General features: G+C 49.1%; 1 protein-coding gene across 3 annotated transcripts in view; it reads right to left on the bottom strand.

Annotated features, from left to right (window-relative positions):
• Window positions 1-19609, bottom strand: part of KMT2D (lysine methyltransferase 2D) — a 2224302-nt gene that overhangs the window by 1867563 nt on the left and 337130 nt on the right. For all 3 annotated transcript variants that reach the window (XM_069653836.1, XM_069653837.1, XM_069653838.1), the window contains exons 7-8: window positions 19385-19550; window positions 18803-18917 (exon numbers count right to left, since the gene is read on the bottom strand). In XM_069653836.1, the coding sequence (XP_069509937.1) occupies window positions 18803-18917; window positions 19385-19550 (281 nt within the window). The remainder of the gene's footprint in view (window positions 1-18802; window positions 18918-19384; window positions 19551-19609) is intronic.

Raw genomic sequence — 19609 nt, 5'->3', positions numbered from 1 at the left:
CTTTTGGGTGTTTGAGAAGCATGTCTCGTAAGAGTCCCCTGTTATGAGCCAGTCGTCGAGGTAAGGGTATACTGGGATGGATAACCTGCGCAGGTGGGCTGCTGCCACTGCCAGTACCTTCGTGAATACCCTTGGAGCAGATGCTATGCCGAAGGGTAGCACTCTGAACTGGTAGCGTTTGCCCTCTATCATGAACCTGAGGTATTTTCTGTGCGCTGGCAACATTAAAATATGAAAGTATGCATCTTTCATGTCCAGTGTCGCCATGTAATCTCCCTGTGATAGCAGTGGGATCACCTCATGTAAGGTCACCATACAAAACTTTTTGGGGTTTGACAAACTTGTTCGCTGGGCACAGATCTAATACAGGGCGCATGGTTAGATCCTTTTTTGGGTACAAGGAAGTACACTGAATAAATACCTTCCGTTACCTGAGATAGAGGCACGACCTCTATGGCTCCTTTTTCCAGCAGTTGGTCCACTTCTTGGAGAAGGATGGCGAGGTGTTCTGGTGTCATGCGGCATCCCCTCGGGGGTCTGTATGTTGGGGAACTGTTGAACTCTATACAGTAGCCGCGGGCTACGGTGGAAAGCACCCAGCGGTCTGATGTTATTCCCTCCCATGCTGAAAGAAAGGATGTTAACCGGACCCGACCGGCGTTGCATGGGAGTGGACGCGAATCTTCACGTCACTTGGTGGTGTTGGTGGCTTGGGAGCCTCTGGGGGTGGAACCCCGGCCTCTCCCTTTGCCACGGCGTTGACCCCTCTGATTGTACTGGCCACTATTTCCTTGGTAGTTCCTGGCAGAATACTGTTGGTGGTTTTGTTGCTGACGTTGGCCACGAAAAAAGCGCTTATTACCAAATCCCTGCCTGTTAGGGGGGTTTTGAAATTTGGTCTACGGTCTTTATTGTGTCAAATTTTTTTTGCGCGTCATCAACTGCTTTCCCAAAGAGGTTGGACTCCTCTACGGGCTTATTAATAAGGAACGCTTGTGTTTCTGCCTTAAACCCGGAATTGCGAAGCCAGACGCGACGCTTCAGCAAAATTCCTTGTACCAAAGTGCGGCCAGCTGTTTCTGCTGCATCGAGGGTATTCTTGACGATGTTTTGGTTGACCAGAAATCCCTTGTTAACTGTAGCCAGCAAACGAGTTCTTAGGGGTTCGGGAGCTTCAATGTCCTGTTTAAGCTTTTCCCATTGAGCATCAGTGTAGCTTGCTAATAGTGTGTTATTATTGGCAATTCTGGTAGAGAATGCTGCAGAGGTGGCGATTCTCTTGGCTAGGGCATAAAGCTTCTTCCCCTCTTTATCTGGGGGTGCCTCGCTGGTAGATCGTGGGACTCCGGCCCTTTTCCTGGTGTTGGTCACGACCAGGGAGTCTGGGATTGAGTGACCCTTAATATATAATGGGTCTGATTGAGAGGGAGGGAACAGTTTCTCAATCCTCGGATTGACCCCTCTCACCAGTGCAGGAGTGGACAGAGAAGGGGTAATGCGTCTCTTAATTGAGGCGAGGATGGGGATAGTTTGGCTAGTGGGGGGTTTTTCTTTGATAATCCTCTCCACAAAATCGGTGTCTGGGGTGACCTCCCCAGTTTCAAGTTCAAAATGTGCTGCTGCCTTCTTCAGCAGTGCATTGAAGGTGGGTTGATCATCAACAGGCGAAGAGTTCCTGACTGGTGTAGTTTCAGTAGACCTGATGACTATACTGCTACTGCCTGTGTCTGTAGACCGAGCTGGTGACTGCCAGGGATTTGGGTCGCCCTCACCTGTGTCCTCCTGGAATCCCTCCTCACCTAAGTTAGTGTCCTAGTGAAAACCATCCTCTTCTTTTTGGTGTTCAACATAGGTGAACTCATCTTCCTCCTGGAAGAGGGTGTCTTCCTCAGTGAGGTCGTAAGAGTATATGTCCTCCTGTATGGGGTTATAAAACTTCTGGTATTTAGCCCTTGGACTCTCCAGGGGTGCCTCCCTTGGTCTCTTGGGTGCCCTGTCTTCTGGGATGGACATGAACCTGTCTAGTTTATCCATACAGGTCTGAAACCTTTCAAAGGTCCACTGAGGTCGGCTAGGACGGTCTGGGAATGAAAAAGGAGTTTCTTCCTCCTGTAGTTGTCTGGTTCTGTCCCATAACGTCGAAGAAAGTGAGCTTTCGCCTTCTGAGAAGCCAGCCTTCTCGCTGGCTACGGCCTTCTGTCGGCGGCGGGAACTGGCCTGATCTGTTTTCCGGCGGTTTCGGCGTATCTTTGGCCTTGTGCGCGGTTTTCAGCGTCTCACTCGCCGTACGTCTCTGGCCATCCTTAGATGATATGCGCGCAAGGCTTTCGGCGATCATTCTCTCTTCCGAGGGATCGGTCGCCGTTGCGCTATGTAACATAGAGTCCTTGTTCGTCGAGTCCTTGCTGGCAACGTGAGCGCTCTTACGATGCGCGTCGCTGGAGGTTTTGGTGTTAGCGCCCTTATCTTTAGAATGCCCAGTCGCCTGTCGCTGAGGCGGTGTCGGGGAGGGCTGACGACCCTTATGGACGGCGGAAGACGCCGGTGGGCCCGGCGCCCCTGTTGGCACTATGGCTGCCTTCGTCTTCAACGAATGCGTGCCGGGGGGTATGTGCTTTGGTGTTTTTCCGTGTGCGTCCTTGTCGACGCGGTGTTCATCCCCATAAGCTGGGCGTGAGCCGGGCTTGTCAGGGCCGCGGACGGCCGACGAGGAGCGTGAACGCTCCTTTGAGAGGTCTACAACCTCTGTTACGGGGGCCGTGTAGTCACTGTCCTCGTCACATTCGGCGGCAGCGGGCGAGGAGTCAGGCCTAGACATGGCGTAGGCCGCCCACCTTTTGACCCTGCGGTCTTAGAGTTTTGGGCTTTAGTAATTTACAGGCCGCACAGCCGTCCTCCTGGTGATCGAGGGGTAAGCAACGGTTGCACCGTTTGTGCTTATCCTTCCAGGTATATTTACCCTTGCAAAGCGGGCAAAACCTAAATGGCGTCCTCTCCATAGCTGAGGGCAAGAAGTGTGACTACGACCTCGAAAGAGAGGCATTCTTAAAGAGAAAGACCACACAACCCCACTCTCCCTACTGTGTATGGCCGGCGAGGCCAGGCCACGTGTTTGGCAGCCCCGAAGGATCCCCTCCGCTCGTCCTTCCGTCGAAGATCTTGCTCGGCGGAGAAACAGCTCTGCGTCGAGGGAGGGATCTACGTTATTGATATTAATAACAAACGACCAAAGGTCGAAGAAACTATTTGGCAATGTCTCTCGAGGAGCTCTGCATAAAGGCGACCAGTAGCTGGGCGGAAAAAACAATGAGGACCTCGACGCGTGAGGGATTGTGGGTACAACGCACCTCACTATAGGGATAGTGTTACAGACACGCCTTGTCGACGTCCCCATTTCGATTACGAAAAACAAAATGCAATACTCCGCAGTGACCACTAGATGTCGGACCTATGCACAGCATGTGATTCTAAGCAGATTAACAAACATCAGAAATTACATTACTCAACGTAATCGTATTTCTGATGCTTTTATCTGCTTAGAGTCACATGCTGTGCATAGGCTGACATCTAGTGGAAGCTGCAGAGTATTACAGTTGTTTTCGAAACTCGAAAAAGGGACGTTGAATAGGGTGTGCCAGTAATACTATCCCTAGTGTAACATCCCCTGTACCCATGATCCCTCACGCGTGTAGGTCCCTCAGATTGTATTTTTCTGACATGAGTAAGCAGGAGTAGCAGCGCGAGTACTGAAGTATTCAAGCAGATACGATAGACAAGTTTATGCGCCTTCTCTCAGAGGGGAGGAAGGGCGGGCACATGTGAATCTAAGCAGATACAAGCATCAGAAATACGATTACAGTGCGTTATGTATCCCTTGTGAGGCTTGTGGAATCTGCTTAGATCACATGCTGTGCATAGATTAGCGAGCAGTGGAATGAGGTGGGATGTGAGTAGGTTCATGAGCGAATAAATGTCTTAGAACCGCTTGTCACACTTGTGTATCTGTCTTGGAATGCGTGTCAATGCAGTAGTGCTTATTGAAGGCATGTACAGAGCTCCAGGTAGCTGCTTTGCAAATACTGTCTAAGGGGACATTTGCAATGAAGGTCAGAGTGGCTCCTGTACCTCTTGTGGAGTGAGCCCTGGGTGTAAAAGGCAGTGTTTTATCCGATAGGGAATAGCACAGTTGGATACATCCGACTTTCCACCTAGAGATGGCATTCTGAGAAATGCGGTCACCTTCTCTGCCTGGCGCTGTGGAGACGAACAATTGATCCGTTTTCCTTAGCGGTCTGGACTTGTCTACGTAGTAGAGTACCGCTCTCCTCACATCTAGTGTGGGGAGTTGTACCTCAGCTGAGCTTTTGGGTTCTTGGAAGAAAGCCGGTAGCTCAATTAACTGGTTTACATGAAATTTGGAGATGAATTTAGGTGGGAACCTAGGGCGAGTACATAAAACCAGCTTGTCTGTGTACAACAAAGAAAGGATCCTGCACCGACAAAGCTTGAATTTCACTGACAATTATGGAAGTGATAGCCACTAAGAAGGCAGTTTTATAAGTCAGGTGTTTGAGACTAGACTTGTGCATAGGCTCAAAAAGGGGGTACCATGAGCTTAGCGAGTACCACATTGAGGTCCCACCCTGCCGGCGGGTTAGAAATTCGAGGGTGGAGTCTCTTTACCCCTTCCATAAATGCTTTGACTGGTACTTTCCACCATGAGATCTTATCGTGAGAAATTGTGTAGGCTGACAAAGCAGCCAGGTGGACCTTTAGGGAGTTAAATACTAACCCCACATCTAGCAAATGGAGCATAAGTTAGAACGTGTGATGGAGCATAGTCTATCGGGTTGATTTATTTAGTCTGGCACCAAATTACAAATCTTCTCCATTTGTCAAAGTAGCAGTGCCAAGTGTTTGGTTTTCTTGATTCTTTCAAGATATCCATGCATCTTTGTGGCAGGTTGAGATGTAGGAACTCTATGACCTCAGGAGCCATTCTGCCAAGTTCATCGAGTGCAGGTGCACTGTAAATCCCTCATGCTGGGTGAGTAGGTTGTACTGGCACAGGCGTTTGATGGGATCGCACATCGCCAGTTTGCGCAGATGTGGCTACCATGCTTGTCTTGCCCTCATAGGAGCAACTAGGACAAGCGTCATGGGTTCCTTGTGTATCTTGTTCACCAACTTCCTCATTAGAGGGGTTGGTGGAAAAGCGTAGGCAAATATCCCTGACCAGTCCATCCATAGGGCGTTCCCCTTGGAGCCTGGCTGGGAGAACCTGGACGCAAAGTCTGTGCATTGACTGTTTTCGCTTGTGGCGAATAGGTTTGTGGGGAAACCCCACTGAGATAAGAGATGTTCTATGACGCTTGTGTAGTCGCCATTCGTTTTCCTCTGGAAGGGGATCTCTGCTCAGAGAGTCTGCTAGCGAGTTAAGTTCCCCTGGAACAAGTTGGGCTGATGGGTAAATCTTCCATTTGAGTGCCCATTTCCAAATTTGTTGGGCAAGCCTGGACAGATTTCGACAACGAGTGCCGCCCTGTTTGTTTATGTAAAACATTGCAGTTGTGCTGTCTGTAAGGACCTGCACTGACTAGTTCAATAAGAGGGTTTGAATGCCCAAAGCGCTCCGAATATTGCTAGAAGTTCCAGCAAATTGAGGTGGTTCTGAGCAACCTTGCGAGACCAGTGACCCTGAGCTGTGTGGTGAAGGTAGCGAGCTCCCCACCCTGTTAAGGAGGCATCTGTTGTGACGGCCTGAACCTCTGGGTCGTAGAAGGGTTTTCCTTTTGTTATATTCTCTCTCGTCCACCAGCGAAGATTCTGTACTAGTGTTGGTGAAACGACCACTAGATCGTCCCACTAACCACTTGGCTGAGACCACTGTTCCGCCAACCACTCCTGAATGGGTCGCAGGCGCGCGTGGGGAACCAGGTAAATGCAAGACACCATCATGCCTAGCAAACGCATTGCGCACCCTTATTTGGCGACCAGCTTTATATTGAATTTGCAGCAACAAATTTCGAATTCTTTCCTCTGACGGAAAGGCCAACCCCTATTGAGTATAGGGGTGCTTGGCACGAGGCTTGACTTTTGGATGTTTTGTCTGCAAATTAGGGGGGGGTGCTCCCCTGTAACGAGCCAGGCATCCAGGTAAGGCTACAATGGGATTGCCTACCTGTGCAGGTGTGCCGCCACCACCGCCAGTACCTTGGTGAATACCCTTGGCGCAAAGGATATTCCGAAGGGCAGCACCTTGAATTGGTAGTGCTGGTTCGCCATCTTGAAACGCAAGAATCTTTTGTGCGCTGGGAACATTGAAATATGAAAATAGGCATCTTTCATATCCAGCGTTGCCATGTAATCCTTTTTAGTAGGAGATTACCTCTTGTAGCGTAGTCATGTGGAACTTTTGTGGCTTGACATAATTGTTTGCAGGGCGCAAATCTAATGCTGGGCGCATTGTGAAATCTTTCTTTGGCACAAGGAAGTAGGTTGAATAAATACCCATTTACTCGATTTGCCAGGACGACCTCTATACCGTCCTTTGATCGCAGAGTTGTGATCTCCTCGAGGAGGATTTTCTGATGTTCCTGCACGTGTACTTCTGTCGTGGAGGAAGGTCGTGTGGGCGCTCTAGTAACTCGATGCAGCAGCCTCTGGACACTGGAGAGCACCCATCTGTCCGAGGTGATCCCCCTCCCATTCGTGGGTGAAGTTGGTATTGCGCCCCCTACTGGGGATGCATGGGAGGGGACCTGAAGCGGAATTTCCCTGTTTGGTGGTGGCGTACCACCTCTAGCGGGGCTGCCTCTTCCACGCCCACGACCTCTGCGCTGCCCTCTTGAGTAGCCCTTGGAAGATTGTGACAGGTAATTCCACCACGATGAGCCCTGGTTTTGTCTATAGTTTGACCCTCTGGGAATTTTGGCCCCAAAAGCGTCGAAAATTACTGTTTCCCTCTGTCCAGAGGTTTTGTTCGCGAGTTCACCAAGGGATTTTAAGGTGTCATACTCATCTTTCAGTTTTGAGTGCATCTTCAACAGCTTTGCCGAATAATACGTTCAGCTCGACCGGCATGCCTCAGTGTCTCCTGAGTTTCAGGCTTGAATCCCAATTGTCTTAACCATGAATGCCTCTTAATAATCGTACCTTCAGCAATTATTCTACCAGCATTATCAGCCGCGAAGTTAGTTTTCAGGAGGCAGCCCGACACTGCCCTCCGCTCAGCTGCCATTTGCGCCAACTGGGTTTTTAAAGGTACAGGTGCGGAGGAAAGCAAAGCAGATACTTCCTCCCACTTATGGCAATTATAACTTGCGAAGAGGGTGGCACTGTTGGCTATCCTAGTCCGATAATCCGCAGATGAAGCAACTTTTCTCCCTATACCATAGATTCTCCTTGTTGGCTATCCTACCCTGATAAGCCTCCGAGGAAGCAAGTGGGGTTCCCGCTCTCTAGTGGTGGTAACGACCAGGGAATCTGGTTTTAGTTGTGCCCCGATATATATAAAAGGGTCAGAGGGAGCAGCGCGAAATAACTTCTCAACACGTGGATTTACTGCACGTGTGAGGTTAGGTGTCTGTAAAGATGGCAGAATTCTGCGCTGAACTGATTTTAGTAACGGGAAGGACTGAGTTACTGCCCTTTTGTTTCCCAGGATTTGCTCTGCGAAATCCCTGTCCTCTTGAACTTCCTTTGTGTCTATCTAGAAGTGTTCAGCAGCCTTAACCAACACCTCATTAAGGAGAGGCTGGTTATCGACTGAGGAATCATTAACAGGAGGGTCCTTAGGAATTGGGGAATCTAAGCTTCAGCCTCATCTTAAGCCTCCTGGTCCTCATCATCCCCGTCGTAGTAAGGGTCTGCAGCCTGTTCCTCCTCGAATTGAGGGTCAGGTTCTTCATGGTAAGGATTTGGGTCATAAGGTTCCACTAAAAAAGGGGTCTATGACTAAGTCCTGAAAGTGAGTATCAACCCCCTCTTAGGTGGGGGTAGAGGAGACACAGGAGTGGCCCTGGAACCAGAAGAAGCTGCGGTGGGAGGGGTGTTCCTACAACTCTGAAAATAGTTTAGATCCTTTTCATAAAAATCTGCCATAAAGGGAATCCTTTTCATTACTAAGTCTATATCCTGAGAGCTCCATTCTTTGGAGCTTGGTATAACAGGATGAGGGGTAAGGCCCATGTCCTCATCTGTGGGAAGTGTAACTTTGGTCTTGGGGGCTGACTGAGGTTCTTTTGATTCTTTAGCAGCCTTGTCCTCCCTATGCTTCTCTTTAGGAGTGTGGGTATCTTTAGAGGACTTTGAGGGGTTTACCCCCTCCCCCATGGCTAGAAGAGGCCTTACTAGACTTTTTGGGGCCTTCCGCTTGGTCCGATGCATCGCGTCAACTCTCGGAGGTGTGATCTGACGAGGGGCGTCTAATTTCGGGTGTAGGGTTAGACACGGAGCGTCCAGTTTCGGTAGTGGGTCGAGACACGGTGTCGGACAACTGGGTCTCGGCAGCAGTTTGATGGACGACACCTTTTCCGTCCGAGGACGAGTGGGCCTTGTCGTGAGGCGACTGCGATCGGGAACACCCAGAGGACAAGGATTCGGTGGACCGCTCTCTAGGTGTTGACCGTTGCCGATCACTCGACACGCGTGTCGACTCTCAGCTGTGGCTAACGTACTTGGTGGTGGATGTACATGTTGCGCTTTTGCAGCAGAGAGTGGTCCCCACAACATGGCCGCCAGCCAGTCCTGCGGGTCGATGGTCTGCGCCTGGGTAGCTGAAGCCGCCCTGTCGCCCTTGAGGTCCGATTCAGCAGCGTTGCTGCCATTGCTGAATTCTCCCTCTACGTCCATGGCTTCAAGCTGCCTGGCGTAGTGGGCCCAGCGCTTAGTGGAGCGGTCCTTCAGGGTTTTAGGCTTAAATAGTCGGCAGGCCTGACAAGATGCCTCAAAGTGGTCCCGAGGGAGACACAAATTGCAAACAGTATGTCATCTACCCAGGGGAACTTTGTTACATTTGGGGTAGAATTTAAACAGAGTACTCTCCATAAGGTCAAGGGATGGCAGCAGGGCGAATATATGTAGGAGAAATCTTCAACGAAGTCTCTCAGATCGTCACCGGCGTCGTTCTTCAGCGTTCGGTGAATGAAGGATCGGCAGAGATGTAACATTAATTGAAATACAGATAAGGCTGTACGCCGAAAGGAACTCAGCTCATAATGCGTCTGACTAGTATGGCGGAAAAAAACAATCTGAGGGACCTACACGCGTAAGGGATCATGGGTACGTCACACTAGGGATAATATTACTGGCACGCCCTATTCGGCGCCCCTTCGAGTTTTGAAAACTAATACTCTGCAGCTTTCACTAGATGTCGGCCTATGCACAGAATGTGATCTAAGCAGATTCCACAAGCCTCAGATATAGATATATATTATCAGTGAAGGTTACTTATCTGGGGTTTTTAATTGACAAGAGTTGTTTAAGGGCTAAATAAAAAGTATCATCTGTATATTCTGCCTAACTTTTGTTAGGCATGTTCTTGGTGTACTGAAGTGATCAGTTAACCGCTCACACCCTCCCTAAACTAATCCTTGCTGTTCAGTCACACTAGTTTGGCTAGACCGTGTTTGTCCCGGTTCATAAGAGGGTGGCCCCTCAGAATCTGTCCACAGGGCTGATTTTGAAAATCCATCTTAAGAGTGGTTGCAACCTTTTGTGAGTAAAATGTAGGTGGCAGAAGTTGTGTCCCCAGAGTGGACTTGTAGTGTGGGTATGTTGGCGAGCGGGTGAATATGTCAGTTGGAGTTGGAGGTGCAAATTTGTGATATTCAAAGTCTGCAGAGAGAGTCTCTTTTCTTGTTTTAAAGCTGTCTTGTCTTGGTCAGTGGTGCTATGGCGGGAGGTGTTGGGCTTTAGTGGTTGATGCATGGAAGTTCTTCTGTTCAGGTTTATAGTTTTGAATATAGATAATCCCAGTAAATTAAATGCACGGTTTCTTTATTTCATCATTCTAGCTCTTGCATACCTGCATTTGTAGCTGGGCAATTCAGTTTGGTTTCTGGAGCTTCCATTTTCTTGGAGAATTGAACTAGTTTTAGACTACATGTACAATACATTAGGAAAGCGCTCAGTTTTTGGTAGCAAGTGTAGGAGTCATTGTGAAAGGCATGGTGCCATCAAAAGCATAACTAAACGCTTAGTTGTGGAGGCCATGGTCTTGCACATCATCGGGTCACCTGCTGTCACTGCAAGCCTCCACTGCAGTAACAATTTCTGCAGCAAAATACCTGTTAAAACCTACACCAATAAGCAGGTTTTGAAAAAGTAGAAGAAAGCTAGAAAGTAACAGAAGTCCTGATGATGCTGTTGGAATAAACATTTTGTTGCTCTCAAATAAAACATACACCTGAAAAACATCTAAGAGGATATGCCACTGACAAAGTTACTCACCATAGTGACTACCGTTCTCCTAGTCCATAGTCCCCTTTCCTCCATACTTATAAGACATTCCGTCCTTCGGGACGGGACCGGAGCACTTTCGCAAGAATGCATCAAAAATAAAATGTTGGTCCTGTTACGCGGGGCCACCACACATTACCGTAACCCAGCCTTCCTGAGCTCCGCCCCACACATCACCCTTCAGTCCTTTTCTATCGCCAGGTCTAAGACCATTTAAGCAATAATAGAGGATACTTGTTAGAGGGGATGGCGGGCAGCGGTATGGGGAAGGGGACTATGGACTAGGAGTAAGGTAGTCACTACAGTGAGTAACTGTTATACTCCTACGTCCCGTCCCCTTTCCTCCATACTTCTGGTTAGTCACGTGTGGATGGAAATTTCCCTTATTGGAATACATTCTTGAGAACTGCCTGGCCAAATTGGTCATCAGCCCGGGGCACCAGGTCTAGATGTTAATGCTTGCAAAAAGCCAATGGGGAGGCCCGCTAAACCGCCTTGACGATGGACTCCCAAGGTGCATACTTTTTGAAGCAGCTGCTTTTCTACAGACCAGGTGTGCATGGATGCCCTTTGAGGGTTGAAGGCCTTGAATCTTATAGGCCTTAGAAATACATGAGGCTATCCAGTGGGAGATGAATGCCTTCGAGGCTGGTTTCCCCTTCAGGTCCCCAAATGTAACAGTTGTGAGGAGCTTCTGAGTTAACTTGTTCTATGGAAGTAAAACCTCAAGGCTCGCTTGACGTCCAGATTGTGTAGAACTCTCTCAGTATCAGAGGCTGGGTTCAGGAAGAAGACTGGTAAAGAGATCGACCGGTTCATATGGAAATCAGTAACCACCTTAGGAAGGATGTATGAGTCCGAAGCACAACCTTATCCTTGTCGAAAGTGTGAGGAACGGATGTTCCACAGAAAGCTTTGAGCTTGCTTACTCGCCTTGCCGATGTTATTGCAATCAGAAAAGCAACTTTCCAAGAAAGGTACTTAAGATCAGTAGTGGCCATGGGTTCAAAAGTCTTATGGCATAAAGCAGTGAGGACTAAAATCAGACCCCATTTGGGATGAGGGGTCCGAACCGGCGGGAAGAGGTGAAGACCCGTAAATGTCTCTTGATGACAGGATTAGCCAATGAAAAAGAACAGCTGTCTGTAGACTGGTAGGCCGCAATGGCGGACAAATAAGTCCTGCATGACAGGACATATATGCTAAAGGCTGCCAGGTAGGTCTGATACCTGGCTGCCTGGATTATGTGCATGTTGTCGTCAGAGATTGAAATGCGCTAAAAATCTGAACTCGGGCACCAGGCCACCAAGCTCAACAATTGTGGGGAGGGGTGCAACAGCCGGTGATTGTTCTGGTGAAGGTGGTCAGGAATCTGCAGCAACCTGATTCGGGAAGAACCGACAGGTGCTGTAGTTCTGAAACCAGAACCTGGCTGGCCACCTAAGGGGCCATGAAGAGGCAATGGAAGTTCAAAGCGCTCCTAAGTTTGCAGAGTGACCGATGAATCAGTGGTAATGGAGGAAAGGCATAAGCTTTCAGGTTGTCCCACAGGATCTCAAGGGCACCCCCCAAGGAAGACGCTCAGAGCCCGTCCCTGGACGCATAAAGAGGAAGTTTCTTGTTTGATGATGTTGCAAAGAGGTCCACCTTTGGAGTGCCCCATTGCTGAAAAATGTTGGTGAGGACATAGTCGTTCATCTCCCAATCATAACTCACTGCCGATTGGCGGCTGAGATATTCTGCAGCCACATTGATGTGGCCCAGGATGTGTACATCTTGGAGCCAGACAGTGCTGGATGACCCAATTCCAAAACGTGTATGGGAAGGTCTACCAGGAGAGGAGACTTGGTGCCCCCCCTGTTTAAGTAAAACATTGCTACAAAATGGGGTGTGTGTGTGTGTGTGAATACGGACTACACTGTTGGTGTTGGAGAGTTGGAAAGCCTTGAGCGCCAGAAAAACTGCCACGAGCTCCAGGTAATTGATACGGAACCGCCCGTCTTGAGGCGTCCACAAATCTTACACCTCGAGGTGATGCAGTGTCGCTCCCCACCACGGAAGGGAGGACTGTGGTAACCGTTACTTGTGGGCAGGGCTCCTGGAAGGAGGTCCCCACTGAAAGGTTGCTGGCGGACGACCACCACTGAAAATCCACTGTCATGCAAGACTGAACTGGAATCATCTTGGAATCCGGTTCCGTAGCCTGGCATCAGCTGTCCCGAAGAACAAGCTGAGACCGTCTCATTTTCAGGTGCTCAAGAAGTAGCGCTAACACGCAAGACGCCATGAGGCCCAAGTCTCTGGAACCACCAAGCCGTCATATGAGAGAAGACTGGAGGAAGAGCTGGCACATGGTCGACAGGTCTCCAATCCTGTCCCCAGTCAGTAGAACTCTGGTGCTGACGCTATCCCAACAGAAACCCAGAAAGATCAGGTCTTGAGAGACAGTCATGGACGATTTGTGCCAGTTCACCGAGAGCCCAAGATGGAACAGAAGCTGAAGGAGTGACCTAAGATCAGTCGTAGCCGTCTGTGGACAAGGACTGCGCAGAAGCCAATCGTCCAAATATGGATATACATGGACCTTCTGTAGTCTGATAAAAGCTGCAATGACTGACATCTTCGTAAAGGCACGCAGTGCTGAGCTGAAACCAAACAGGAGCACACGATACTGGAAGTTTTCTGCTCCCACAGATAAACGCAGATATTTGCTAAGCGGGCTCCAAATCAGAATGCATGCGTGCATCCTGAAGGTCCACTTCGCTGAGCCAATCACCCTTCTGAAGAGGGGACTTTATCTGGCAGGGCGTAATCATCTTGACTTTCTCCCGGGGGAGAAAAAGATTGAACTTGGAACGGTCAAGGATAGTGCTCAGGCCAACCTTGTTGGGTTTGGACACTAAACAGACTGGAGTAGTAGCCCTCCCCTTGCTCCCCAAGGAGACCAGGTTCCACTGCTCTGAGGTCTAGAATCTTCTGTACCTCGGCTCAGAGGGAGGGCGACCCAGTTTGCTGGAAGGGAGGATTGCAGGGTGAGGGAGGGGCAAGCGGAAGACCACCCGAGCGACTGACAAAACCCACCGGTCTTCGGTGATGGTCTGCCATGCCCCCAGATGAGACGAAATGCCTCCTCCCACTGGAGTCTCGAGCGACTGATGGAAAATATGCTGGGGCACCTAAGCTGGAGCATCTGCACGGCGCGCACAGCAGTTCTGAAAACCTGACCCCAGAGAAAGACCTTGTTTGAGACCCAGACCTCTGAGAATAAGGTGCCCTTGACTTGGTAGTTTGAGTGCTAGCCTTGGTCTTTAGTTCCTTGTCCTTGGAGTGGAACAGTTCTTTACCATCGAAGGGAAGATAAAGCACCTTGTCCTGAACTTCCTTTAAGAACTTCGTAGCATGCAGCCACGCTTGGCGGCAAAGGTCTACCCAGACCATACGACCTTGAGCGGATGGATCTACGCGATGGGCCATAGCCTCAAGTAGATCCTGCGCCAGAACTCTGGCATCTGACATGCCACCTTTGAAGTCCTCAAGCCTATCAGCAGGCATACATTCCTGGAACTTAGCTAGCTCCTTCCACAGCTGGACATTGGCAGCTGCCAGGATAAGCTCAGTGTTAGCCTGACACAGCTGAAGAGCCGAATTGGAAAATAACTTCTTCCCAATGGCATCAAGAAGCTAGTCCTCCTTGGAGAGGATCTGGGACGCTGCAGTGGAGGATATAGAGGCCCCCGATGAGGGGAGTGGGCATGCAGACAAAGATATGTCCTCAGAAGCATGAAGCTTGTATCGAGTGTCAATCTTGTTCAGATGCTGGCCAGAATTAGGTTTTTCCCAGATCTTGGGTGCCTCAGCAAAGACGTCCTTCTGGAGGGACATGCCAGTGCGCTCCTGTATCGCCAGAGTGAAGGCTCCAGAAAGCCCACCCTCCTGTGGAGCTGTGGCCTCAAGTACTGGATTGTCTAGCAGCACCATCATGTCCAGAACCCGGTCGTGTAAGGCTCTAATACAGCGGGCAGCTCATCTCTGTCCTGGTCCGCTTGGTCCTCATCCAGTGAAGCGGTAGCAGAAGACTGATCCACTGCACGTGGCGCCTAGGGTCCTAAAGTGTTTGGCAGAGCACCCAATGTCTTCTAAAAAACACAAGTGGAGACGTAGAAGACCTTTCCAACTACAGGCTGATCTCAAACATTCCCCACCCGGCAAAACTCCTGGAAACCTACAAACAAACTAACCCAACAAAACGTAGAAAAACACCAACTGCTAGACCAAGCTCAAGTCGGTTTCAGACCCACAAGATTAACGGAAAACAGAACTATTATCCATCTGGGACAACCTAAAAACTAACGCAGACTCAAACACAACCTCAGCCCTCATCGTACTCTACCTCTCTGCAGCCTTCGACAGTCATGACACCCTAACCAAAAGACTAGAAGACATAGGCATAACAGACAGCACTTCTGTGGACTAAATCATTCCTAGCAGACAGAACAGAATCGAATCTGTATGGATTAAACCCTTCAGATCCACTCCAAGAGCTAACGACTGGAGTGCCACAAGGATCCTCACTATCACCACTGTACTTTAACATCTATCAGACTCCGGTTATCAGAATCTTCAAAAAGTACAACATTGCATGCTAGAACTACGCAGATGATACTCAAATAATCTACAAAATCAAAGACACCTAAGTCGAGCATTCAACCCTAATCGAGTGTCTAAAAGAAGTCTTCAACTGGATGACTGCCAAAAACCTAAAAATCAACCCAGGAAAGAGAAATCATGATGATATCCAAAGACCAACAGAACGAAACCGCCATCCGGTGCCCAACGGAAATGGGAACCACACCATCACCATCTAAGGTAGAAACAATCTGGGAGTCATGATGGACAACACCCTAACTTTAGAACCACAAATAAATTCAACAGTCAAGAAATGTTTTTTCCTCCGCCACACGGGAAGAAGAATCCTACCTTTCCTCTCCTTCACGCACAAAACACTCGCTATCGTTGACCTCATCATGTCAAGAATCGACTATGCAAACAGCCTCTACCTCGGAATACCAGATTACCTCCTGAAGAAACTACAATGGATCCAAAATGCAGTAGCCAGACTACTCCTTAAACTATCAAGAATAGAACACATCACCCCTGCTCTAAAAACACTACACTGGCTCCCAGTAAAACATTGCATCACCTTCAAAACAATGTGCATAACGCACAGGGCAATCAGCAGACAAGGAGCAGAATTCCTACAAAATAAAATAATCTACAAGCCAACAAGACCGCTCAGGTCAAGCAACGACATCCGTTTGGAACCTAAACCATACCTCAAGAAAAAACTTTGAGGCACCTCATTCTACCACTTAGCCGCAAAAACCTGGAACATCCCAAAAGAAATAAACACCAAAGTACACCTAAAATTTAGGAAATTACTAAAAATCTGGCTCTTCAACACCACAGACTCAAACTGAAAACCGAAGCAGAAAGGAATAGGGATGACTAAACTAGAGTGGACACGGACAACTCCCAGACCTGACAGGGTAGCTCCCGCGGCACCCAGACGAGTGACGCAGAGTATAGTGGGAAACTCAGGCGACACCCATGAAGACTGAGTCAACAACCCCACCTAACCCCACCCAACACCCGCACACGCCCCTTAGTTCCCACCAGGTACCACAGTGTTCTGAAAATGTCGGGATATTATCAAACATCACAATAACGGAGCTATGGACATTGACAGGTGCACTGGCAGTATGAGTGGGAAGGGAAGGCAGGTAGGGCTGCGAGGGAGACAAGAAGGAGGGGGCCAGATTTGAAAGGGACCTTCACAGCCAGACAGACCCAGATCAGGACAGAGGCGCTGGGATGCTCCCGAAACACATCTGGGGAAGACTACAGAAGCCGAAGCCCATCGCCTCAACCGATTATAGCAATGCCAACTAATCAATTTGCACTAACAATTTCCGCCCTCTGCATACATCTCTCAAACTCTGAACAAAACACAACCACAAACATACAGCACAACAAACCGCACCAACTTCACCACATTGCAACAACAAAACTAAAACACAGACTCAACAGTACACAATGACTACCGGCCGCAAACACCCCAGGCCCAGCCAACGGACCCAACGGGCTGAGGCCGCCAACAGCACATCACTGCTCTCTTTCACTTTTCCAGCTTCCTCCCACTAACTCCCCTCCCTTCCTCTTTTAGAGCCGCCAGAGCGCCAGGGGACCACTCCGGTGGTGATAGTGCCTGGTGCAAATATCCTTTAACATTTACAGGGAAAGCGGAGGCAGGAGGAGGAAGTGGATGAGGCACCACTAGGGTCTGCGCAGGATCTGTCTGAGCAGGAGGCGGTACAGGTGGCCTAGGATACATTTCCTTGAACGGATCCTTAAAGTACGCCTTCATGGAATCAGAATGCATAAGCATCTGAAGCTTCCCAAAAAAAAAAAAAAACATCCTCAGACAAAGGTCTAGGCACTGGAGTGGGCAGAGGTTGCTCAAAAGGGGCATACCCCCATGACCACAAGGAGGATGGTTGCCAGGACGGACCCCTATCAATAGATCCACATAGATCAAAAGGTGCGGACGCGCATGCCAATCCATTGGAGCGTGGAACAGGTTCTTACTCTACACCAAGTGTAGAAAAGGCTGCTCAGCCCCAAAAGGAAGCCCCCTCAGCACCAGCCGTAGTGAACGTTGGTGTAAGAGAGGTAGTCAAAATGACTGCCATGGTCCGCGCGGGTTGGGCCGCCATTTTATCTATGCCTGAGGCAAACTGCGTCACAGGAATAAGTGAGGCCATAGTCACCTCAGGGGAGTCAGGGGTCTTATGTGACATTTTAGTCTTGGAGCAAGGAACCTGGGCAGAGCCGGTACTCGCAGATCTAGGGTGCATACTCAACACCTTAGGGACTGCTGAAGAATTAGTCCCAAGAAGGGGACCCTCGGAATAGCAGGTAATGGAAGGCCTATGGTGCGCGACAGCCTTCTTTGACCCCTCAGCAGAACTGTTATCACCACAAGCCGAAGTGTGGGAAGTCTGAGGCGCACACCGTACAGCCAGGACCCTCAATGTGGGTCCCTCAATCTGGCCGTGTTCATTTATAGCCCCAAGAAGGGGGTACAGCACAGTATGTTTAGACACCTTTGAAGGGGCCTCGAGCCGAGACCCTGTACAATTAGTTCCCGATGTGGAAACCTCAGGGCGAACCCAGGGACCAAGAGCCACATAAGAACTGGCCACACCTTTACACCCTAAACGGGGAACCTCAACTGAAGAACTGGTTTTGGCAGTCCACCTGCAGGGGTCCTCGGAGAAAGCTCTGGTGCGCCCGTTAGGCCCCTTGCGGGACACCTCGGGGATATCCTGGCAGTAGAGCTACTTGAGCCCCTCCCAAACCTGGAAGGCCCCGGGAAGGAGTCCCATGGCAGGGGTGCCCTGAAAAGGAAAACTTAGCAGTTTCCTTGTTTCATTAATGAAGAGCTAGAAGTGAGGTGGAGGAACGCGTGGAAACACCTCCGACTTGACAAGCTGACGCTGGAGTGCACAGACAGATGTAGTCGCAATAGAAGCAGGAGTCCCAACAGTGTTCCGCACCTAAACACTCCAGGCAAAGAGTGGGGATCCCCGCCCTCGCAAAACGACGTTTGCAGAAAGAACAGGACGCACATCCCAGACATTCCATAATCGACTGACGACAAGGACCATGGAACCAGAGCCGGAATGAAGGCCGAGGGAACAAAGAAAATATTCCCAGTGATGCAAGTGTGTCCAACCCCAACCACACAGAGAAAAGGACTGATGGGCGATTGGAGGGCAGAGCTCGGGAAGGAAGGGTTACAGTCACGTGCGGTGGCCCAGCGCAAAAATAAAAGGGCACATTTTATTTTTGATGTTTTACAAAAGTGATCCTGTCTCGTCCCGAAGGACGGAATGTCCCACAAGTATGAAGGAAAGGGAATGGGACATAGGAGTATTTAATTTTGTTTTTGTAGCATTCACCAAGCACAAATCTCTACAATCAAAACTTACAGAACGAGGGAACCTGTATATTCTTAACGATACCCATCTAAAATGGAGGTGTGCAGGTACGCTGGCGGGTCAAGGAAGTAATAAAACATTGTGGAAACAGTTCCAACAAACCATATATAACAGAAGCAATAATAAACCGATGACTGATAGCAAAATAAACTACCAGTGAAGATTAGGATGAGGAATTGCCATAATGCACAAAGATGAAATGGCTAAAACCACAATGTTGCCCTAATAATCTCCCATTCCTCCTGCAAAAATTTACACCTAGGAAAAAGAAGGCCACACACCTTACACTTCCAAGAGCCTGTGGTCATGTTCTCAATGGCAGGCTTCACGCAAAAGGTATGGTATCCCTTATCACAAACGTCACACACCACCATCTTAGAATTCTGGCCCGGTCGCCTGTGGAAGAAACGTAAGGTTATCGAGAGCACACCAATAAAGGACAGACTGAACATATAACTTGTTTCTAGCCATGCTGCCTCCAAATCACACCAAACATTCATGACAACAATCACTGTAACAGATTGGGTCACCACCCTTATAAAATGAAGAAACATTCAATACCTAGAAATAAATCTCAGAGCAGCTTTGAAGTCCAAATATTGGCCATGCTTCCAACCCAATCATGGCCTTTTGCTGTAGTGACTATGGGGTGGTTCCATTTTGAGGCACTTGCTGCTATTCACCACTACCTACCACATATATGCCAAACTCTTACTTCAGTTAATCATCCCCCACCCCTCTAACATTAGTGGCCATTCCCTACTCCCTCCCCCATCACAAATGACAAATAAATCACATTAATCTGCCTCTCACAAACAGTCAATGCTCTTCTTGTACCCGTGTGCAGTTGTGTGGATCCTCACCTACAGGATTGGCACACTTTGCAGTTGTGGCACTGCCAGCCTGAACGCTTCAGGGAAGTCACAGTCACTTTTAGGCATGCACCATGATAGTGTAGCCCACAGCTTGTGCAGAAAAGAAGGTCCCGAATGTTCCCAGATTGATTACAGAGAACACATCGAGAGTCATCTGAGGAAAGAAAGGAGAAAACCATATAACTAAGCACGAAGATCACAATGAATCCAGGA

The sequence above is a fragment of the Ambystoma mexicanum genome, chromosome 3q (genome assembly GCF_040938575.1).
Source record: "Ambystoma mexicanum isolate Mex_15411 chromosome 3q, UKY_AmexF1_1, whole genome shotgun sequence".
Classification (NCBI taxonomy): domain Eukaryota; kingdom Metazoa; phylum Chordata; class Amphibia; order Caudata; family Ambystomatidae; genus Ambystoma; species Ambystoma mexicanum.
Note: the sequence above shows the minus strand (reverse complement) of the source record. Positions and strands in the feature narration are given on the sequence as shown.